The 24,982-nt window shown below is 41.2% G+C and overlaps 1 protein-coding gene across 1 annotated transcript in view; it reads right to left on the reverse strand.

The window, feature by feature from the left end:
• The window catches only part of LOC124789670 (putative ammonium transporter 1), a 307,206-nt gene that overhangs the window by 40,159 nt on the left and 242,065 nt on the right, over nucleotides 1–24,982 (reverse strand). Inside the window, exons 7-9 of the mRNA XM_047257109.1 lie at nucleotides 24,228–24,339; nucleotides 23,912–24,030; nucleotides 11,136–11,262 (exon numbers count right to left, since the gene is read on the reverse strand). Of these exons, the coding sequence (XP_047113065.1) occupies nucleotides 11,136–11,262; nucleotides 23,912–24,030; nucleotides 24,228–24,339 (358 nt within the window). The remainder of the gene's footprint in view (nucleotides 1–11,135; nucleotides 11,263–23,911; nucleotides 24,031–24,227; nucleotides 24,340–24,982) is intronic.

The following is a 24,982-nucleotide window of genomic DNA, read 5'->3' on the forward strand; positions in this document are numbered from 1 at the left end:
CATTCATGAGAAATGGTACCATTGAGAACCAGAGGTTTCTTCATCTGGCAAAAGAGAGGAATGGTTTGAATGGAATAAGAAGTGTCAGTAATAAATTACAGAAATCATCTGGGACTCCTGATCAAGATGAGAAAAAACTCAAGAATGAGGTGATACTAACAGAGGAGATTTGTATCATGAAACATCAGAAATTGCAGGCATAATGGTTAACAAATCAGAGCTGAGGGAAGCACAGACCCAAAAGAAGAAGCAATTAGTGAAGATGCAACTAAGGAAACAAAAGATGTGAGAACCTGTAAAACTTAAATGAAAGATGAAAAAGCGAAATAAATAGCAGATAAATACACAGGGCATGTTATGAAGTGTGAATGTGTGTGAATTAATTGTCAACAGCAGTGGTGATGAGGAAGATGTAGCAAAAATGCACATACTGCAACAATAAGAATCCATGTACAGACATCCAAGGGACCTCACACACCACACTTCTTTTTTAAGGGGATACAGTGGCAAAAACCATGAAAAAAATCACATTTTTTTATTTGCTTATTTGAAAGTAAATATAATTGACATTATTATCCCAAATCTTTCTTAGCAATTCAAACTGCAAATGGTATAAAAATATTAAAACTGTAAGCAGTGTAATGCGCCATGCCCACTTTTCAAGGTACTCTGTGGAGGAAAAATTTTCTTGCCCAATTTTGACTGTGAACCTGGAAAATATGGCTTTAAAAGGCTGTAATTTTTTGTATACAACACAGCAGGGTTGTATAGAAGGCTGTGTAGCCATTTCGTGGTCCAAGCAGTGTGGTATAGAAGGCTGAGGAACTTTGGAAACAAGTTTTGTGCTGTATAGTGGAATATGTGTGAAGTTGGATCAATGCCTAGACCTGGTAGAGTATTTAAAAATATAGTAAGTCCCATTTTTCAATATACAGCGAAAAACTGATGTTGAAGTTAGGCTTGGGCCTGCAGATGCAAACATTAGCTTGTCTCCAAGTGCATCTAAACTAAGAATTGGGAAAGGTATCATGTCAGAAGAAACAAATCATGACAGAAATACAGATATCAGAATTTTGGATCTGGAATTGGTGGCAAAGGCACTTAGAAAAGCCTGCAAGTGCCCTTTCTTTGGAGGAAATCTGTATTTGATGGATGATGAAAAGAGAGAAGATCTGGTTTGCACATTGGACATTTTGTGTCAAAACTTTGATGCTGGCACACCATTCAAGATATCAAAGGCCAGTAATAGAATGTATGAAGCCAAAGTGAGATTTGCTTACAGATTAAGATGTATAGCGATTGGAAGAGATGGTGTGAACCTTTTATATGGTAAATGAGCATGCCTGGTTCTCCACAAAAATTTCCTGCAAATGAACACTACTCTCTTCAATGCAGTTGCAGAAGTAAGTGAAGAGAGCATGAACGTGGCACTCCAGGGGCAAGTCAAGAAAATTGTGATGCAACTAATATCAAAGATAAAGCAGATTCCTGTGACAGTTCCTAGATGAAGAGAGGCATATTTCACTGCATGGAATTTCAATTATTAGTGACGACACTGGAAAAGTAGTAGACTTAAAGGTGATGTCTAAATAATGTTCTACATGTTCCTTGCACAAGAAATATAATGATGCAGGTAAAGAAAGAGAATGGCAAGAAACACACAAAGCTGTTTGTAGCAGGAATTATGTAGGCTCAAGTCTCCAATGGTGGGATGGAAGATCCTCATTTTTCACAGGTCTTTGCGAAAGTGTGTGGTAAGATACACACAGTATTTAGGAGATGGAGACTCTAGTGCTTTCAAGAATGTAGTTGTAAGTCAGCCCTATGGAAAAGACTGCACTATTGAAAAACTGGAGTGCTCAGACCATATTCAGAAGAGGATGCATGGATGACTCAGAAGACTTTTTGCAGACAATAAAGACAAGCTACTAGATGATGGGAAGCCACTGGGAGGTAAAAACAGCCTAACACAGAAGAGAATTGACAGTCCGCAAGTCTATTATGGTGCTACAATTAGAAGTAACCTCACAGATTTGGATAGTATGAGGAAGGCAGTACAGGCCATTTGGTTTCATTACTTGTTGACAGATGCCACACCTCAACATTGCCTATATTCTAATGAATGGTGCAAATTTCTGAACAGCAAGGAAAGTGGGGAATCTTATAACTATAAAAATAGTGTTCCTTACGAGGTTGCTGTGGTGTCACCGCCAGACACCACACTTGCTAGGTGGTAGCCTTTAAATCGGCCGCGGTCCGTTAGTATACATCGGACCCGCATGTCGCCACTATCAGTGATTGCAGACCGAGCGCCGCCACACGGCAGGTCTAGAGAGACTTCCTAGCACTCGCCCCAGTTGTACAGCCGACTTTGCTAGCGATGGTTCACTGACAAAATATGCTCTCATTTGCCGAGACAATAGTTTAGCATAGCCTTCAGCTACGACAATTGCTACGACCTAGCAAGGTGCCATTATCAGTTACTATTGATATTGATTCATGTACCATCAAGACCGACGTTCTTTATTAATGGATTAAAGTTAAGTGTTCCGCCAGCTACGTCCTTTTTTCTAAATTCTAATTTCCTTGTCCTGTTCCAGACCTCACGCCAGCCTGTGTGAGCTAAAACGCGTGCCTTTTGGCCTCCTTCTAGTAACACGGCGTTGGCTCTCCTGCCAACCCAAAAAATTGGCACCGAGGCAAAACCGCGTTCTTATTGATATTGCCCTGTTGTGTAATGGCTTCGCCACAATCTCCAGATGTACTGTCCGAATTTTATCGCTTACAGAATCAGCAGACGCAGGCCTTACTGGATGCCCTAGGACAGCTCGTCCAGGGTCAATGGGCAATGCAAAACGATGCGGCAGCCGCCGCTCCACCGCTAATGCAGCCATAACACACTGTTGCACCAACTTTTTGACATTTGATGCTGCACTGGAAAGCTGGATGAGTGGTCACGCCAATTTCGATTCCATCTCGCCACCTACAGAATTCAAGGTAACGAGCGGCAGCCTTTTTTGTTGTCCTCAGTAGGGGTGACCACGTACTGTGTGATAGTCAAATTATTTCCCCACCGCGACGTAGCAACTCTGTCCTATGATGAAATTTTGTCTGCATTAGATGCATATTTCAAAGAATCAGTCAATGTAGTTGCGAAAAGGTATACCTTCTTTCGTAAAAAACGTACGGCAGGTCAGACTAATTGGGACTGGGTTGCAACCTTGCAAGGTCTTACTAGGGATTGTGCTTTTGAGTGTCAATGTGGACTCCCTTATTCAGATACTATGGTACGTGATGCAATTGCACAGAACGTTTCTGATGTTCGTATAAGGGAACAGATTTTGAAACTAGTCAATCCCTCCCTTCCACAAGTGATGGACATATTGGATCGGCAGGACACACTTGACTTTGCTCAGGAATAATTTGAAACTTCACCAGCCGTGTGTCAGGTTAACCGGCCCGCCGGGCGAGCTGCACGTAGCAGTAAAAAGCCCTTGCGCCTGGCCGCGCCACTGCCGCCAGGCTCTCAGCCACGTGTGCTGCGCAGGCAAGCAAATGCAGTGCTAAAATCATGCCCGCGGTGTGCTACTAGACATTCGCGTGAGAATTGCCCGTCACGCCAGGCTATTTGCTTTTTCTGTAATAAAAAAGGACATGTTCAGAGTGTTTGGCAGAAAAAGCTCAGATCAGACACTCACAACCATTCCAGGCCCTTTGCTTCACAACTAATTCGAACCAAGGATACTCAGGCTCGTGAAACTTCACCCATGGAAATTCATGTAGTTCATTCCACTCCGCTCAGTGCCACTCTCTCTAACAGTGACTGTGTTCATCCCACAAATAGTGTGCGTCGACATCGCCGGAAATCCCGTCAAGTCGCAAGCAATTTTGTACCAGTGTCAGTTCACGTTGCATGAGACAGTCGCTCTTGTCGTCAACAGGACAATAAACTTTTTGTAGACTTGGACATTAGCGGCAAAGTGATACCATTCCAGCTCGATACCAGAGCTGCAGTTTCACTGATCAATCAAGACACGTACAAACAGCTGGGCACACGTCCGTTGCGTGCCGCAAATGTTAAGTTAACAAGCTGTTCAGGGGAAGATATCCCTGTATTAGGACAGTGCAGCCTTCTTGCAACATACAAAGAACAAACAAAACTTGTGTCATTTTACATCCTTCTTTCTTCTTCTGCAGTGAACTTGTTTGGTTTCGATTTATTCAGTTGTTTAACTTGTCTATCGTAAATCAGGTCCTATCAGTGAACCAGACTGTGCCTTCAGACAGTGTTTCTCGTCTATGTGAAGAATTTGCAGACATTTTTGCACCGGGCCTTGGTTGCACTAAGAACTATAAAGCACATTTGGAACTGAAAATAATGCGCAACCGAAATTTTTCAGACCGCGCAATGTTCCCCACGCATTGCGTGATGAGGTCGCAAAAACATTACACGATTTGGAATCACAAGGTGTAATTGAATGTGTGCAGGCTTCTCTCTGGGCATCACCCTTCGTAATTTTGCCAAAACCTTCCGGAAAATTGAGATTGTGTGGACTTCAAGGCAACGGTGAATCCACAACTAGTGATTGCAACTTTTCCTTTTCCCTGCCCGGAAGATCTTTTTGACAAACTGTGCCCAGATAAATATTTTTCGAAGTTGGACCTAGCAGATGCGTACTTGCAAATACCGGTGGTCGAAGACTCCCAGCGCGTTTTGGTGGTTAACACGCATCTTGGTTTGTATCGATTCAAACGACTGCCATTCGGGTGTGCATCCACCCCTGCATTGTTTTAGCAATATCTACCAACTGTTTGTGTGTCGGTCCCTACTGCAGCGACTTATCTGGACGATATTGTGATCTCCGGAAAGACGGAAGAAGAACATTTGGCCAATCTCAGAACATTATTTCAGGTCTTGCGACAAAATGGTCTTCGCTTGCGGAAGGACAAATGTGTGTTTTTTGCTCGCTATACCACACGCCTCTTCCATTTCAGCTCCGCTTCATCGCTTACACCGTAAAGGTGTTCCGTTCGTCTGGACGACGGAATGCGAATGCGCCTTTCGCCAGTTGAAATCAGCGTTGCTTTCCAATACTTGCCTTATGCCATTCGATCCCAAGAAGCCCCTTTTGTTGATGGTGGATACATCGGATTTCGGGATCGGTGCTGTGCTTGCGCACAAAGATGGATCGCACGATCGCCCTATTGCCTTTGCATCCAAATTGCTCTCGTCTGCGCAAAGAAATTATTCACAGATCGAGAAAGAAGCATTGGCTCTCGTATTTGGTGTTACAAAGTTTCATGATTTCTTGTATGGTCGTCACTTTACCATCATCACAGACCACAAACCTTTGACATCGCTTTTTCATCTGAACAAGCCTGTACCTCCACGTACAATGCAGAATTTCATTCACTGGTCTATTTTCCTCTCGCAGTACCACTACGATATCTTGTATCGGTCCACTGCTAAGCACGGAAACGCCGATGCGTTGTCCCGTTTGCCTTTTGCTGAGGATAGAGCATTCGATTCCTCCGAACTTGCTTGCATGTTCATTGATACGGAAACCGATGACATGGTCGAATCGTTTCCGATTGATTTTCGTCGTGTAACTACTGCCACAGCTGCCGACCCTGCCCTTGCTACCATTCTGCATTTTGTTGCTATGCAATGGCCCTTGTCAAAGTCATGGATCGGGGACCCGTTGGTTCACAGATTTCTTGCTCACAAGGAGAGACTTTTTGTTCGATGTGGTGTTTTGCTGTTGCGTTCTGATAATGATCAGTCCAGGGTCGTGGTCCCACGTTCATTACAGTCCTCTGTCTTACAGCTTCTCCACCAAGGACATTGGGGTATAGTGAGGACGAAACAACTTGCTTGTCAGCACTGTACTTGGTTCAGAATCGATGCCGCGATTACGAATATATGCTCTTCTTGCATGGCATGTACCGAACAACAGTCAGCCCCACCGCGGAAATTCTTTGCATGGCCAAATACCACTTCCCCTTGGCAACACGTACACATCGATTTTGCTGGTCCATTCTGGAATGCTCGATGGTTGGTTGTGGTAGATTCATTCAGTAATTTTCCTTTTGTTGCCGGATTTCTTCCACGACGTCATCTGCCACCATCCAATCGTTGTCTGCTATCTTTTGCATTGAAGGTCTTCCACAGACTATTGTTTCCGACAATGGCCCACAATTCATGTCCGCAGAATTTCAGTTATTCTGCAAGGCCAATGGTATTCAACATCTGACGTCCACGCCATTTTCGCCACAGTCTAACGGTGCCGCTGAACGATTGGTCCGGACTTTCAAGTCACAGATGTTGAAGTTAAAAGAGTCGCATTCTCGGGAGGACGCGTTATTGCTCTTTTTGTCCTCGTATCGCTCTCAGCCCCGAGATGGTCGCTCGCCGACTGAGTTGCTCCACGGTCACCCTCATTGACCATTAATGTCTTTGCTACATCCGCCGCATCAGGTTCCTGTGCAGTGGCGGACACCTGCTTTTGCTCCAGGCGACGTTGTCTACTATCGTCACTACCGAGGTTCACGGCGTTGGCTCGAAGGGCGCATTCTTCGCTGCCTCGGACGTGCTATGTATCTGGTTTTGGGGGCCTCTGGTGTGGTGCGCCGGCATCTCAACCAACTGCGCTTCTGTCATCGCATGGGATCTGCCGCTCGCCGTCTGCTTCCAGCGACGGTGCCGTCCGGTCAGTGCCCTGGGGACCCATCTACTGGCTCGCCTCAGCCTCAGGTGTTACCGATGATGCCTTCCATTTTGCCCCATGGCGGCGCGCCGCCACCACCACCACCGCCGCCGCCTGTTCTCCCGCTGGCGACGCCCGCAGTGGACGCTTCGCTGCAGCCGCCGGGCACCTCCCTGGGTCATGCACCGCCGATCGCTTCCCGGGACCAGTGGTCCTCTGACATGGAACTCTTGCCCGCTCCGGACCATATGTCATCTTCACCCGTCGGGTGCCCCGGCTCGATGGAGGTCGACCCTTCGGCCCCTCCTGTCTCTCTGTGGGCGCATACACCGCATGTTGGCGTGCACCCTGGAGCAGGTTTTCAGGCGTTTCCTAGCTCCCCGCGGTCCAAATGGCAGGGTGTGAGTGGCACAGCCTCGCCTGTTGTTAGGCTCCCCACCTCGTCGCATATGTCAACACGGGGTCCTCCCCACGGCGGGCGGAAGCCTTATGCCACAACCGTATGCCGATTTGCGGGGGAGGAATGTGGTGTCACCACCAGACACCACACTTGCTAGGTGGTAGCCTTTAAATCGGCCGCAGTCCGTTACTATACGGCGGACCCGCGTGTCGCCACTATCAGTGATTGCAGACCGAGCGCCGCCACACGGCAGGTCTAGAGAGACTTCCTAGCACTCGCCCCAGTTGTACAACCGACTTTGCTAGCGATGGTTCACTGACAAAATACGCTCTCATTTGCCGAGACGATAGTTTAGCATAGCCTTCAGCTACGTCAATTGCTACGACCTAGCAAGGGCCATTATCAGTTACTATTGATATTGATTCATGTACCGTCAAGACCGACATTCTTCATTAATGGATTAAAGTTAAGTATTCCACCAGCTACGCCCTTTTTTCTAAATTCTAATCTCCTTGTCCTGTTCCAGACCTCACGCCAGCCTGTGTGAGCTAAAACGCGTGCCTTTTGGCCTCCTTCTAGTAACACGGCGTTGGCTCTCCTGCCAACCAAAATAGTTGCAATGGCAATTAAACCAACTTTTTGAGCACTGGCTTCACCAGAACTGCTAGAAAAATGTCTGCATGGCAAAACACTTAACCCAAATGAAAATTTCAGTGCTCTTATTTGGAAGAGATGTCCAAAGATTGTGTTTGTTTCCAATTTGATAGTGAAGATTTCTGCTTTGGAAGCTGCAGCAGTGTTTAATGACAGAAATGTGGCATGCCTTTACATCCTCAGTAAGTTGGGCTTTACACCTAGAGTCTTCACTGAGCTGATACTGCACATCATCGATAAGCAGTGAATCATGAAGGCAGAGACTTCAGTAAAAAATATAGAAAAAATTGCTTGGTAAAGGAGCAGAGGAGCTAAAATACCTGCAGAGTATGATGAGGAAGAACTGAAATGTGGATATGGACAGTTTTAGCTAAGAAAGGATTAAAAAAATTTTAAAACATTTCATCCAAACTTGAAAACAATTTTTCTGGAACTTAAGATTTTCTCCTTTCAGAAACCATTGGAAGGATTTCAGTGAAATTTGGTGCACATATTCTTTTATTTGGAAGCACTATTTGAGTGGAACAAAATTTTAATATAGACTTTATAAACAGTTTTATGGTTGTTAATATGTGGAAAATTTCTATGTAAAAGATGTTCAAATTAAAAAATCACAGAAAAATATAAATAATTTACCAAAAGGTTACTGCACTTAATTGAACATTTTTAGCGTAGATTACTTTACCATAGAAAAAATTTGCCAAATTTGCCTGAAAATAATGAAAAAGTGTACCTTAAAATGATAATGTAACTAACAATTCAAAATTCTCTCATAGCATTAAAATTTTATTAACAATTCTCTAAAAATTATTTATAGCATGTTGGATCTCTATACATAAGTGGGCAAAATTTCAGTGAGATTGAATAAAAGTTGACAGAGATATGGATTTACAAAGATGTCAGTGCAAGACTGCCACTGTCTCTCCTTAACTTCTAAGAAAATTAACTCATAAATAGATTTGACACATTTGTGTGTGTGTTTTTTGATCAATTTCACTCGAACTTGGTATGCATACCATTTATCCTCTGGAAAGAAGTACTGTGGGGGTAAGAACCATCTACTTTCCATAGGGGCGGGAGTGTGAGTGAAATGGGTTGGTAACATTTGACATCATGGCGGCCTCCAGAGCCAGGGTGTTTTGCAGGTAGCATCCAAAAGCACTACAGGCAGTATATGTGCAGATGGCTGAGAAAGGGGTTAGAAGAGGGACAGAGAGAATGGGGAAGAGATGGACAAAGAGAAAGGGGAAGAGGACAGAAGAAGTAGGAGAATAAGATGGACGGATTGAGGGGTAAGGAGAAGATGGACAGAAAGGAGAGGGGGAAGGAAATGGACAGGTGTGGTGGGAGGAGATGGACAGAGAGAGAGAGTTGGGGTGGGGAGAAGGACAGATATAGGTGACAGAATGAGACAGATGGAAAGAGGGGAAGGAGGAGATGGACAGAGAGAGGGGGAGGAGGAGTTGGACAGAAAGAGCGGGGAGGAGACAGAGATAGAGAGGGGAAGAGGAGATGAAAAGAGGAGGGGGAAGAGGAGATGGGAAGACAAAGAGATGAAGAGGAGTTGGAAAGAGAAAGGGGAAGAGTAGATGGACAGAGAGAAGGGGGAGAAGTAGGTTAACAGAGAGAGGGGGGAAATGAGAATGTAGAGAGAGGGATAGGGGAGAATTAGATGGATAATGTGGAGGGGGAAGAGGGGAAGGTGTAGGAGGCATGTGAAAGATGGAGAGGGGTGGTGGAGGGCAGGTAGAAAAGGAACTGATGTGAGAAGGCAGGAAGTGGAAGGAGATGGGTGAGACAGGTGCCTGGGGGACATATTGTGATGAGAGAGATGGATAAGGGATGGTTTGTGAGGAGACAGATGGCAGAGGTACAGGCTGTGAAGAGACAGGTGAAAGGGAGGCATGGTGTAAGGCAGCAATTGGAAGAGGGACAGGGTGTGATGAAGCAGATGGAAGAGAGGAGAGAGAAATAATTCATCTTTTTTTGTTCCTAATAGAAGACTCCAATACATAATTACCTAGGCAATGCCGGGTACTCAGCTAATGCGTTGTGTGTGTGTGTGTGTGTATATATAAGTGTAAAGTTGATGTGGGTGTGTGTGTATGTATCTACATCTACATCCATACTCTGCAAACCACCTGACGGTGTGCGGCGGAGGGTACCTTGAGTACCTCTATCGGTTCTCCCTTCTATTCCATTCTCGTATTGTTCGCGGAAAGAAGGATTGTCGGTATGCCTCTGTGTGGTCTCTAATCTCTCTGATTTTATCCTCATGGTCTCTTCGCGAGATATACGTAGGAGGGAGCAATATACTGCTTGACTCTTCAGTGAAGGTATGTTCTTGAAACTTCAAAAAGAGCACGTACCGAGCTACTGAGCTCCTGCAGAGTCTTCCACTGGAGTTTATCTATCATCTCCGTAATGCTTTCGCAATTACTAAAAGATCCTGTAACAAAGCGTGCTGTTCTCCGTTGGATCTTCTCTATCTCTTCTATCAACCCTATCTGGTACAGATCCCACACTGCAGAGCATTATTCAAGCAGTGGGCGTACAAGTGTACTGTAACCTATTTCCTTTGTTTTCGGATTACATTTCCTTAGGATGTATTTCCTTAGGTATGAATTTGCCACATCTCCTCCTAAACCACTGTATCGACTTCAGCCAAACTTGGTACAAGTACTACTTGTTGTTTGGAAAGAAGCACTGTGGGGATAAGTACTATATCCTCCCATTAGGATGGAAACAAAACGGGATGATGCAGGAGATGGACAGATAGAGGGAGGAGGAGGCAATTGACAGAGGAATGGACAAAAAGATGTTGGAGGTGGTGGACAAAGAGAGAAGGAACAGATGGACAGAGAAAAGGGAGTGAAAAATGGACAGTTCGATGGGTTGGCAGGGGGAGGGGGGAGGGAATGGCCAGAGAGAAGTGAGTGAAGAAGGAAAGGCACAAAGGGACAGGGGAAGGGATAAACAGATGGCCAGAGAATACGAGAGGAGGAGTTAGGCAGAGAGAGGAAGACAAAGAAGGGAATGGATGGGGGGGGGGGGGGCGAAGATGGACAAAGAGAGGGGGAGAAGCTTATGGACAGAGAGAAGGGGGAGAAGGGAGAGGTATAGGAGGCAGGTGAAAGATAGGGAAGGGTAATGCGCAGGTGGAAAATGAAGAGGGAGAGGATATGAGGCAGAAGGGAGAGATGGTGTGAGGAGGTAGGTAGGTGGAAGTGGGAGGAGGTGTGGGCAGGCAGGACCAGTTATATGGAGGCAGGAAGAAGAGAAACAGGTTGTTAGGATTTATATGTGCAAAGAGTGTGATATACATGTATGTGGATGAAGATATGGGTAAAAAGCTAGTATTAATATAAAATTACCTTGCAGCTCATCTTCAAGACTAACCCGGAAAATGCCAACACAACGCATTGTGCCAAACATTATCAAACTAAGGCAAACAGACCAGATGAAGATTGCTGTAGCTCCTGCTAGTTGATAGGCTACGGCCTGTAACAACAAATGAACAGAAATTATTTTCTATAAAAATATTTTACAAAATGGATTCCTTCTTTTTTCCATTAATAATTGTCTCAATAGTTTTTTGAGAAGAAGACAAAACATTATGCTTACATGAAATATAATTAACACTGATGTAATTATTGGAGTTATAGTGCTCATAATATCACAGACTGACATATACAGACTTACTGGTAAATACAGAATTTCTTGAGGTAGAAGCTGCTTGTATACAATTATTAAAAGTGTAAATTCAAAAAGATTTACAAAATTGCAAGGAGAAACATAACATTGTGCGAAACTCAAAATAATGAGAGATAAGCATTCCAATTTTGAAAGTAAACTTTGAAATGTAACGAATGAGCTTAAAATTCTTTAGAAGTTAGTAAAATACTGTTACAGATAATGCTGTATATTCCTCCATTTTAGAGTTTTAATCAAAATTAAACAATAATGCATTCCATGTAAAAGTCAACAACTGAAGTTTATAAGCAATAATTTAAATTTGTTTTGTGATAAGATCTATACAACCATCTGCTGGTGCATTCATCATATCCTCGATAGTGATATTGTTTGTGAACATATGTTTACATTTGACATTTGTGCAGATTTGTGATCAGTCTGCCTTGAATTATTCACATACATAACATTCAGTTAGCATAAGTTTTCCACGTGCATACAAGTAGTAGTGGGTGTTATGCTTAATGACAAATGGACATTCATTTTGTGAGCAGAAAAATGTAATTTTTTAAAGAAGAAATGCATGAAAATGTTGCAATGAATAACTAGTTTGAGTCCCAGATGCATGCTCCCCTGCTCTCCCATCCCGCCCACCCTGCAGGTGCTTATGGAATCTGAAATATCTTAACAAACCAGTTTCAACAAGAGAGCAATGTACCTCAAGGTTGTGTTTTAAATTTAATAACATTTGCAACTCCTACTAATAATATTACATGTAGCTCTCATTTTTGTTGTAAAATTATAATGACTGCAACATTTGAGGGATTTGAAATCAGAGTCTCACAGATCATTAAAAATTTTGAAGTATGTTAGTCACAAGGCTTATTGAGAAGACTGAAATTGTCTAGTCCAGTTCTATCAAACCTTTCTAAGATTAAAGGTGAATGATGGATGTCTGGTTTATGAGTCAGCCAGAGGAATATATTTAAAAATATTAGATGCTGTCCACCATGTGGGAATCAGTCGAACCATGAAGGTATTTACAACCAGCCCCTATGTTGAGACTTGTGGGCCACAACTCAATGACTGACAGCAACTCAGCAAATCCTCATGGACAAGCACAAAAAATGTATATATGTACCCATTCACTTGTATATCCCTCAGTTGCTCACCATCTTTTGAATGACTACTAAAACACATTGGAGAGCAATGAGATCTTTCACAAGGAACATTCTTTTAGAAATTTATGTGGCAGATATTGATGATTTATGCCAAGGTTGCAATAAAAATCTACTTTGGTTTTTTAAAGATACCCAGAATTACTTTAGAATTGACAGTTTTCAAAACAGAATGCACTCCAATGTTAATTTTGAAGTTATTTTAAGCACCAAAGTTGTATTGTTGTACTTGCCCATGGACTGAAATGTGAAGAACCCCTTGACTACTCAGTAGTCTTCTCCCACCACATCCTCTGGTTTCAACTTCTCAACAGTTCACAATATTTAGTGCTGTGCTACATGCAATGGTAAAGGCACTGGAGTGGATGATGTGTCACTGAGTGAACAAATTTCTCATGTGTTCTGATTCCTTCAATGCCCTACACCAATGCACACAGCAGAGAAAATAATCCAGCAGGTATAGCAGCTAAAGAAGCCTGCAGAGAATGTTATGTGGCACAATGTGCCATCCCCTTGCAGGATATAATCTTGGCATTCTCTCAAAGGTGCCTCACATACTGTCCTCTAGCATGGAAGGTGCTGTCTCCAACTGAAACTGAGCCACAGTGACTCATGTCACCTGTTGGGAAGGCAGATGTGCCCTGTGTCAGGGAGAAGCATATGCAAAAAGGTAGGAGGCAGGTAATTGTTAGTAGTTGAAACATACAGAGAATAATGTTCACCTTACAGAAACAGCATCAAGGAATATGAAGTTTCGCCTTGTGCAATTGGTGTGTATGCTTGGAAGTTTTATTTAACATGTTGAAGAGACTGTTCTGGCAACCTTGAAGAAACAGGGTGCAAAGAACTGCAAATTGTGTTACACATACTTTCTCAGCTCTAAGCTCATACTTGCGTAGCTGCCAGTCTTGAGAAGAAGCTGTCTGTAATCATGTTGCAGTTATGGAGGGTGATCCAGCCACCCCATTTCCCATCTCTCCACAAAATTTTAAAAATTAGAAACTTTATTTTGGCATTTAAATGCTATATTTCAGGCATTTTCTGATCCTAAATAAAGAAGAGATATTTAGTTGGTCATATATTTTTTTTTTATTAAAATTAATCCAAATTATCATCTTCAATAAAGAAAACTATTTCATCCTCATCACTCACACTCCCAGTTAATGTGACAGGGGTATTTGCAGTTGATGATACCCTTGGCATATACATGTTTAATAGCGACTGCTGCCTCCTACATACATACATTCATTTCTACCTCATAGAAAGTGTTGCTGTGGTATTGAGAGTTTTTATTCTTTTTAGGGAGTCATGCTTCTCTTTAATATTTCTACCATTTCAGAGGCACTCCTCTGCCTCATAGAGTGTGACAACAGGTTCATAAATTTGGCTTCTTGTCCATTGTGTTTTGTAAACGAATACATGTAAAGACAACACTAACAGAGCAAAAACATACATTACCGCTACTTAACAGCATTTAATGATGATCTATATTGACACAGTCATGAAACACAAATTCTAAGTTGCCAACGTGCTATCAACATGTTATGAGCACTGGTAATTTAGTTCTAGCCACAAACAATGTTGTAGAACATGGTTTGAATTCAGTTTAAACACACCTTTGGCAAGCTATGGGAGTGAAATCATTCATAGACAGGCTTACTGTGTACTGTGGAAGGAAGATATTATAACCTATAAAACATTTAAGTAGATGATTATTAGCAAAATGTAAACCATATCCTTTTTGATTTATTTTAAAACATCAAATTGTAAAATTTCTATTTTTATAATTTTTAGTAACTCCTTGTATCTCCATAATTAAATGATAAATCCATAACAGTTATGAACAATCCATAATAGTTGGCAGCCATGTTCTTGGATCATTCCAGTGATTGGTGAGGAGACTGAGATGGCCAACCCTGCTGAGAGAATCTTAACAAAGCTCACAGTCTGCAGTGTTGTCCCCAGAACTGATCATGGCCCTCCTGTTATGGCTCAAATAGAAAATGACAAGCTTTCTAGACTTGTGCCATAGTTCCGAGAAATGTAGAGTGCCCCTAAGTGGCTCAGGCTTGTACTACACATCAGAGGTGGGTACCAAGGTAGATGACTATGTGTGGGTGCACACAAGATTTTTTAAGGTAGATGATATCCCATTAAGCCCAGATAATGATGTGGGGCATTCAAAGAATTAGTGTTAAGACCCAAAGAAATATCTCTCACAGATGAGACTTTCAAAATCCTAGTGATTAACTGCCAAATTATTCACAACCAGGTGTTAGCTTTCAAAGAACTTCTAAGATCAAAGCTCATAGAATAGCCATTACGGTAAATTGGCTAAAGCCCAAAACTGGCAGCAACAACTTTTTTGAAATAAATCTCAGTGTATATCAAAACAATAAGTTAGTGGCAAATGAAGGTGATGTATTTGTTACAGTACTCAACAGTTTTAAATCCACTGAGACAGCAACTGAACCTGCATGTAATGTTATTTGGGCAATAGTGAGTATTAGAGGTGGAGGTCGGCATATTATTATAACTGGATCCTTCCATCATCCTCTAGGCTCATATCCAGATGTAACAAAATACTTCAGAGAAAATCTCAGTTTGCTCATACAGTAGAAATTTAAAGAACATTAGAAGTTAAACATTTAAAAAACTTACCAAATATAGCAATCAGCTAACCTCACTAAAGTGACAAACCAACAATAATGCAACAGTAGTTCCAAAAAATATATTACAAAATACACAACTATTTACAACCATGTCTATAAGCTGATACATGTTCATTTTTGTACTGCTTTAAAGAAGTCAGTTTGATTTTATTTGATAGATAATTTCAAGTATTTTCTTTTGTGAGTATTGTTTTATGTTCATCATGTGTAACAACTGAATTTTGGTTGGGTTCACTTATCTCTCCATCCATGTTACCACTTTGTTTATATTATCCGATATTTCTTGTGTAATGGGAATATCTTCTGTGCTTTCTTCTTCTACTTATTCATCATCATCTTTGTTCACTTCACCACTTTCATTTCATGTAGCATCAATAATGTCTGTGTTATCTGTGATGTCCAAAATTGGTTTCTTGTTGTTGATAACTGCCCTGCAGTTCAAGTCTTCATCAGTGTCCACCCCAGAATATCATGGCCTACAGCACTTTCACTGCTGTTGAAACTTGTGTCACTACATTCTACATCTGTTGCATTTTATTCAACACAACACTTGCTCCAGTAATTTCTAATAACAGCTAGACAGATGCTTTGAGATGCCAGCCTACTGAGTACCCAGTAGTTTTCAGATTTACAGATTTCAAAAACATTCCATTTCTTCATCTGAAGTTGGCATTAAATACTTGTGTGATGATCTGATTCTGTGGGTGAATTAATGCTGATGTTTCTTTTGGGAAAACAAAATTTTTATTTTTCACATATTTTGACTGCAACCCATCACCATGTGCACAAGGCCAACAGCGATCAAAGATTATTAGAGCTCTTCTCTTCACTCAAGTGATTGCAGGTACTTTTTTATTAATGGAACAAACTTTTCTTAAAATCTTTTTATGAGGATATCACATGTCATCTAAGCATTCTTTGAATGCATGTATTTGAACTGTAATGATGACATGTTTACGTGCTTCAATACTTTGGGTCCTACTTTTGCCTACGCAAGGATGTTTATTTGTGTCAAAAGAAGGGTATTTTTGTTTTCATCTATTTTGAAACATGTCTTATTTCCTGAGTTTTTCACATTAAGAGTTCTGGTTGGAAGCAGTGGACAATAAAGTGATGTTTCAGCACAATTATATACTTGATGATCATTTAAATTTTCATCTACCATTACTTCGTGTACAATTTCAGAAAGCTGTGAAGTGGTACTTCTTCACTTTGTTTTATTAAAAACCGCCTACAAACTCATTCATCAAGTTCACTGTTTTTTCTACTTTTCCTTCTTTTTCTGTCCATTCCTACAGCACTTTCAACTGTATTAAACTTATAAGTTTATTGTCTTCTTTCAACCATGCCCTGATTGTCACTTCAGTTACACTACACCCATGTGCTAAACTTTATTTTGTATCACCATCCTTCTCTTGATAAATAGATTTTAGTTTATCAGTCTCTGAATATGCTTTTTGTTTTTGGGACATCATAACAAGTACAGATAAATCTAGACTCTGAATCAATAGTGCATGGTGAGCATTATGGCTGTGCTCACTTTGATTGTCATCAAACATTGTTATATAGTCATTTTATTGATGTGTCACAATATTAACCATGAGACGTATCCAAGTTGTAACTTATTCACCTATCTTCTAATTTTGTAGTGTTTTCTTCTATCAGTTAGTTGAAAACTAAAAAATACAATGCCTCTATGAAAACAAATTCTCATCAGTGGCAGCTAGCCAGGTTACAAGGCATGCCCATTCACTCCGTAACTTGCATCCACCTGCTTGGCCCAATGAGTTGGCAAGTTCAGTGATGCTGTGTCCTGTAAAACTCACCTGCTTCACTTTCACTGTGAATGCTCTGACAATGCAGTCCTTCTGGGAAGAAGGAAGGAAGGTTGGGTTTAACATCCTATTAACATCGAGAGCATTAGAGTCGGAGCACATGCTCAGACAGTGTCAGGGATGGGGAAGGAAATCAGCCATGCCCTTTCAAAGGAAACATCCCAGCATTTTCCTGGAATGATTTAGGGAAATCACAGAAAACCTAAATGTGGATGGCTGGATGTGGGTTTGAACTATCATCCTCCTGAATGCGAGGCTGTGTGCTAACCATTGTGCTGCCTTCCTCAGTAGTCCTTCTGGTGACACATTCAACACATTCATACACTTTTAATGAAATGATAGGCCAGGGAAGATATTTGATGACCAGAAAATAACTATCAAGCTTCTCTGGTGAAAGGGAATTACATTTTTGAGGTCCTGTGTCCTCCAATTATGCTCATATACAAATGTATCACATTCATAAACAAAGTGGAAAGTGCCAAACAACAGAATTGAAGGAATCAACAATGTAAGAAACGACAGGCATAATTAAAAGACTCTTACCTAAAGTTTTCAGCTACTATTTTCATCAGTAGAAGAGAGGCAACACCATTCATACACACGAGCAAGCACACCTCATGCACACATGACCACCAACTCACGTGCACCTGGCTGCAACTTAGCGTGTCTTCTTTATGGTAAATAGCAATTTGTCTTTTCCTACATTGTTGACATTCCTACCTGGAGTTTTCATTGTTTGAATTCAAGAAATCTCTTTGGGAGCCCTTCTTTCAGAGTAATCACCTTCCCAATGTATTCTTTACAAACCTGTGACACCAGTGGGAGGTACAATACTGGGATGATCATTATTCACACACATTTAATGATACCTGGATAAAATACTCTACCACACAGGAATTTATACACCAATACATCGAAATACTGCTTGAAATCATTCACAAAATGATTCTCCACTCCTATTACATTTACCAACTGAATCATGGCCATAAGGCCATCCATGATTATCTAAAATAATATTGAGAATAAAAGTCTTGTCAAGCCAGAAATCAGCATATATACAATGTAGAAAATGCATAACACAAATGCCGACTTTAATGCAATTTAGTTACCAGGAAATAAATTGCATTAAAGTCTGGATTTGTGTTATGTATTATCTACAACACCGAGAATATCTGTAGCATGATAGATAGCACAGTCTTACTCACCATTGCAGTGGAAAGCAATGATGGAGTGGAGTGGCATAAGCTTTGTTCATTTGATCTAACCATATCTAAGTCTGTAACTACTGTCATCATTCAAAAGAAAACTTTTGATCTATCAAAGTCACTTCCTGTGCAGTAGTACATATTTCACTTAGCAACATAAAATAAACTACTAATTGAGCTTATTGCTCCACTGAGACATCACCAACACCAGTGACATGATCTGTGCTCATCCAGCTGTTGTCACAGTCTGTCGCAAACAATGGGTATCACTCCACTCAAACTGCGTCTTACTTTTTGGTTTCACCAGCAGTGTCTCCATATGCCAACGTTCTACAAGGTTTGAGAATCTACTTTTGCTCCTCCCAAAGACACTTCTTCTATACATGTCAGCACCCTCACTGCTCATTTCTCCTCTTGACTTTTGGAACAGTGGCAAACACATATATCCTGCACTCCCATGAATTCTCCTTATCCACTAGCTTCAAAATTGCTTATAAATCAAACCACAAGTCCAATTTATATGTGGATTGTATCAATTAATTGAAAACCTTCTATTACATATTTTCCAACTTTGTACACAGTAATTCATTCTTTATCTTAACTTATATTATTATATATTGTTACATTCAGGAATGTGTGTGGGCAGGAAAAAATATCAGTGCCATAATAATAATAACAATAATAATAATAATAAGATAAAGTTGAGTTTAGTTACCCCTATCATTTCAGTTATTGTTTCAGGACTTGGATTTAACATGGGTTAATGATAATACAGAAAAGAAATACAGACTGTAATAAGGCTTTTACACCACACTATAACTGGTCTCATGGTATATCGAACAATGGTATATTGAACTTTTACTGTATGTACATTTCCTAATCATACTGTTACCACTGGAGGTGATGTAAATCATCTAACACTTGACTGGGAGTTTAATAAAACATCCTACGCAATATTAAATGCCTTTTCTGAAAACTATGAGGCAGCCATTTTCCATTCTGTGGCAAGCATTACTTGTTGACAACACTGGACTGCTTCACTCACTGACTCGAGTGAATGCCCATAGCTAACACCGCCATTTTGTCCATCAACACCACCATCATCAACACCTGAGTGACAAACTTTGCCTGCTCTAATCACGTCATAACAGATTGTGGCCACCAGGTGACTGCACATTATGCACACACGTTACGTGACTTTGTGGTATGCAGTTACACAAGACTACCAGTTACCACTCAGTGTCCTAAGGGCATAGTTGAGCAGCTCCATAGGACACTAAAGGCCTCTCTAACTTGCTGTGACAATGCCTGGACTGACGCACTCCCACTGGTACAGCTCAGCTTGCGAGTAACTCTGAACAATGAGACTGGTACTTCATCTGCCAACATTGTCTATGAACAAGTACCACCACCACATAACACCTATGCCCATCACTGACAGAATGTCTGTGCATCCAAATGTCTGGCCTCTGACCGCATGTACCGGCATGGCACAGCAATGGCAAAGTCTTCGTACAAGCAGATCTGCAGTGCTGTACTCATGTTATGTTCAGCACCAATGTGGTACAGCCACCACACTGGCCAACCAACTGGGACCACACTATGCAGTCACCCGTGGCAAGAGAACAGTCCACATTGAGTACAACGGCAAGCCAACTAAAGGTTCAACTGACAGATTCTGGCCAGCTTACATATTGACTGCTTCCAGAGCAGTTTATTTTTTTCACTGAGTGGAAGATGACCCATCAACAGATGACATTTCCTCCAGCAGTGGTCAGGATAATGCTCTAGCAGAGCCCACACCCCTAGTTGCCAGTGACAAGTGGAAGCCACCAGTCACAAGGCACCTCAGCCTCATTCCACCTTGCCCATCCAGTTGGTGCAGTTGCCTGGACTGCTCCCACTGGAAGCACCCAGACAACCAGCCCCACACCCACTGACAGACTACATTACACAGGCTGTTCACCAGGTCCAATTCAAATCCCCATGCTGTCCTGCCATGAGACACAGACTGCATGCATCCTGCCTTGGTACAGGATTAGAATCTGGTATGCCAGTTGCCATCTTGAGACTCTGTTTTCTCAGTGGGTCACATCATCAATGGATCATCTCCAATCGAGCTCTAAAAATCACCTTCTGCATCAAGGACTATGAGTCTGTCATAGCTCCTGGCTCCTGGACCCATGTCCGCACCCATGTGGCTCTGCTGCATTGGGCATTGAGGCCAGATCAGCTTCTGCAGTGGTTTCCCTGATCTCTCTCTTGAGCTTTGGACATAGCCCTCTGTGGTGCTGGGCTTGTTCTTCACTGTTGTGGGATATGCGTTTGAGTTGTGATGCCATTTATGTTGTTTTCTTGCACCTGTGACAGACCTGGTATCCCACAGGTCAAATGGAAAGTCACTTGCTTTTCTGTGGAACATAAGTCTGTCATTACCTCGTAGTCATGCAATCAGGTGGTGCACTTACAACACTGGGGAGTGTACAGCCTCCGGGACCAGTATTTGAGTTGTGCAACAAAGTGTGAATTATTAATTCTAACAGCATTCATCCCGGCCACACAATTTCAAGTGCATTGACATTTACAAACAGAACTCAGTTGTCAGCTGGCTGTGTAATAATTTATGATGAATAAATGTAAATTTTACAGACATTCTCCTTCTCAATTTCTGTCGTGTTACTGTCACAATAGCCTCTTTCCGGAACATAGTATGACCAGTTCATCACATAACTGACCTGTAAGTGGGGATCTCAATCTTCTCTGCTTCAGCTGCTCAAGACAGTTAGGTCAAAAGCCCAGTCACAGTGGAAATTTATGGTGCCATATTGGCTCATCTCATCTCATCAACAAGGATACGGTATTTCATCTGAGCACAGCCTGGAACCCTGCATTGGCTGCTATTAAATCATGACATGAAAATCAAGTTTCTTCGATAACAGGCCCATCATAACATTGGTCTAGTACGGCTGTTGGTGAGTAACATCTGGCCGCACTGTTGGCAAACGCTGCGTACAGCGCACGCACTGGAGAGTGGCTCTGCGATTTTCGGCAGAGGGAGTTTGAATATAGCACCATCTAACTGCAAATCATTGTGCATGCATGATTTTCGTGTCTGCGCATTCTTCGTACGCATGTGCTAGAAATGGGGCATCGACGTGCAGATACCGTCAGTCATACCTAGCCACCAGCAAGGTTGAACCACCTGAAGATGTTGGACAGTTGCTCCAAGAAAATATTGTGGAATTTGCACAATGTGATCTGGTGACAAACCCGTGAAGACTATTTACAACTATTATTTTCATAATATTGTTATATTATCGAAATATCTATCACAAAATCCAAAGAAAATTCCAGACAAGTGTTAAGGGTGGTAGTGCCACATGATCACATGATTTGGTGTCCATACACTTATGAATGACACATGAACCAAAATTGAGGATAGCAAATCAAAAGCAGAAGTACTGATTCAATTTTCAAATGTTACTTTAAAAGTGAGGAAGAGCAAGGAGTTCTGCCCCAGTGTAATTCTGGAACTACTAAAAAGCTGAGTGTATATATATATATATATATATATATATATATATATATATATATATATATATATATATATATACAAAGATGAGGTGACTTACCGACAAAAGCGCTGGCAGGTCGATAGACACACAAACAAACACAAACATACACACAAAATTCAAGCTTTCGCAACAAACTGTTGCCTCATCAGGAAAGAGGGAAGGAGAGGGAAAGACGAAAGGAAGTGGGTTTTAAGGGAGAGGGTAAGGAGTCATTCCAATGCCGGGAGCGGAAAGACTTACCTTAGGGGGAAAAAAGGACAGGTATACACTCGCACACACACACATATCCATCCACACATACAGACACAAGCAGACATGTCTGCTTGTGTCTGTATGTGTGGATGGATATGTGTGTGTGTGCGAGTGTATACCTGTCCTTTTTTCCCCCTAAGGTAAGTCTTTCCGCTCCCGGCATTGGAATGACTCCTTACCCTCTCCCTTAAAACCCACTTCCTTTCGTCTTTCCCTCTCCTTCCCTCTTTCCTGATGAGGCAACAGTTTGTTGCGAAAGCTTGAATTTTGTGTGTATGTTTGTGTTTGTTTGTGTGTCTATCGACCTGCCAGCGCTTTCGTCGGTAAGTCACCTCATCTTTGTTTTTATATATAATTTTTCCCACGTGGAAGGTTTCCCTCTATATATATATATATATATATATATATATATATATATATATTAGGATTTGATTTGAAAAATAGTTGAAATTGCTAAAACTGAACACAGCCAGATGGAGTTCCTGTCAGATTTCCTACAGAATTGGCAACTGAGTTAGCCCCTCCCTTAACCATAATGTATCATAGATCCCTTGAACAAGAGGCTCTGTGCCCATTGGCTAGAAGAAAGTATAGGTCACACTTGCCTAGCACAAGAAAGGGAGGAAAAGTGATCTACAAAACTACCATCTAGTATCAGTAACATTCAGATGTTGTAGAATCTAAGAATTCTCAATTAAAACACAATGAAATATACTGAACAGAATGAACGTTGCTATAACAATGAACATGGATTACAAAAACATATCTGTACTGAAACCCAACTCTCAGTTTTCTCACATGACATCCTGAAAGCCATGGAGCAAAGCCTGTCCTATCCTTGTAAACATATTTACCTGTTCCATGTGTATGTATTTTTGAGCTTTTTACTTTCATTATATTTCAAAGACAAATCCTGGGGAGATGAACTGTGGGTGAATAAATAAATAAGGCAATCAAGTGAAGGCATCATTTCTTGTCATTAGAAAAATGTTTGACTTAGTACCACACCAACACTTATTAATGAAAACAAAGGTATGCCCAATGAAGGGGAGGACAGGTTGCCTGCCCCTCCCCCCCCCCCCCCCAACCTCCCCCCCCCCTTCACACACACAAAGAAAATTACACAAACCACACCTGGATCTACATCTTCATATTCATATACACTCTGCAAGCCACCATACAGAGCTCATATTCTGCCACTGATATTTAGTGATGTGAACCATGGCTCTTTAGTGCAGGTGACCTTTTTCCATATTTCAGTCACTGAATGGCAGTTCCTATGCCCTTGCTCTGTGGGAGGAGTGCTCTCCCATGTTCACACTGAGAGCTAAAAGCTTCTGTATGTAGTGAATTCTTGCGAAGTTATACACCAAAATTAAAGTATGTTTCATTACAACACAATGAAGAATTCTCTTGTCATCACAAGAAAATTCTTCTATTAATATAAGCATCAGGAGAAATGGAATCTTTTTCAACTTATGACATAATACTGAAGGGTTACATGTGAAAGCTGCCTTGTTACATATTTTGTCACTTCATGAGAGCTGTTTTATTACTCAATATAACTATTGTCACTGCACGACATTTTGATACTTGTGGGAACACACCCCCACCCAACAAAATTATAATACTCATGAAGAACACACAGCCCACTCCCCCTTTTCCACATTGGGTAAAATACATAATATTTTGTTTGTTACAGTACACTTAAAACTGAAGTTGTTGAAATGAGGAAAGACTTACCATGGATGACTCATAGCTGATTCCATACACAAGTCCACCTTCAGCAAAGAAAGCTGCTACAAAAACTCCCCAGAGCCCACCTCCAAGATGTACTCCCACAGTGTCTAATGGGTCGTCCACTGAAAATAGTGTAAAGAAATAGTTTCACACTTTTAAATGGTTTCAGTATGTCTAAATAGAAATCACAGATTTCAGTTTCTATAATATCTTTGTAATTGTCCAGAAGTAACTAACATTCGTAATCTCTTTTCTATATTAAAATCACTTAATTTTCTCCCACCTTGGAAGACCCATAAAATACTATAATTCTACCTACCTCTACAGTATATAACCAGATTATGGAGTGTCAGGTACACAACAGCAGCTACAATGCCTGATATGAAACTTGACCAGAAGGTCATTATGTCAGCTGCAGCACACACCGATACCTGCAAGATGAACAGAAAATAAAGACACTTATTTATATTATTTTGTTAGGAGGAATACAGCTAAAATGATTGCAAGATAAATAAAAGCACACATACACAGATTTTATTCACTTAATTAGTAATCATTTGTCCATCAATGCACAATGAAGGGCCACTGCAGTCACTAGACAACATTGTGATACACATGAGGAACACACAGGCCCTGCACTGTAAAATACATAAGCTTCTGTGTATTAAAGTACACTTAAGTACTTAAGCACACTTAAAACTGGAATAACTCAGGAAAAAAATCAGAATATTATTCTTTTAAAGGAAATGGCCACAAACTAGACTTATAAAATTACTTACATTACTGGTACCCAACTACCCTGAATTTCAGGAGGAAGAAGAGGAAATATAAAATAACATGTTGACAAGAAGGTCATTAAAGATGGAGCACCAGCACCAATTTCTTTGTTATTTATAAATCCGTCCACTGGAAAATGTACACACAGCATATTTTATGATATTGGACATCTTAAACATAAGCTTATACTTTATTTACAGCTGCATATTTTGCCTTGCAAATAGTGATTAAAGAAGTCTCTTACTTATTGTAAAGGACAGGAGAGGAACCAGCAGCAACCTAGAATGAGATTTCCAC

This window comes from Schistocerca piceifrons, chromosome 1 (genome assembly GCF_021461385.2).
Source record: "Schistocerca piceifrons isolate TAMUIC-IGC-003096 chromosome 1, iqSchPice1.1, whole genome shotgun sequence".
Lineage (NCBI taxonomy): Eukaryota > Metazoa > Arthropoda > Insecta > Orthoptera > Acrididae > Schistocerca > Schistocerca piceifrons.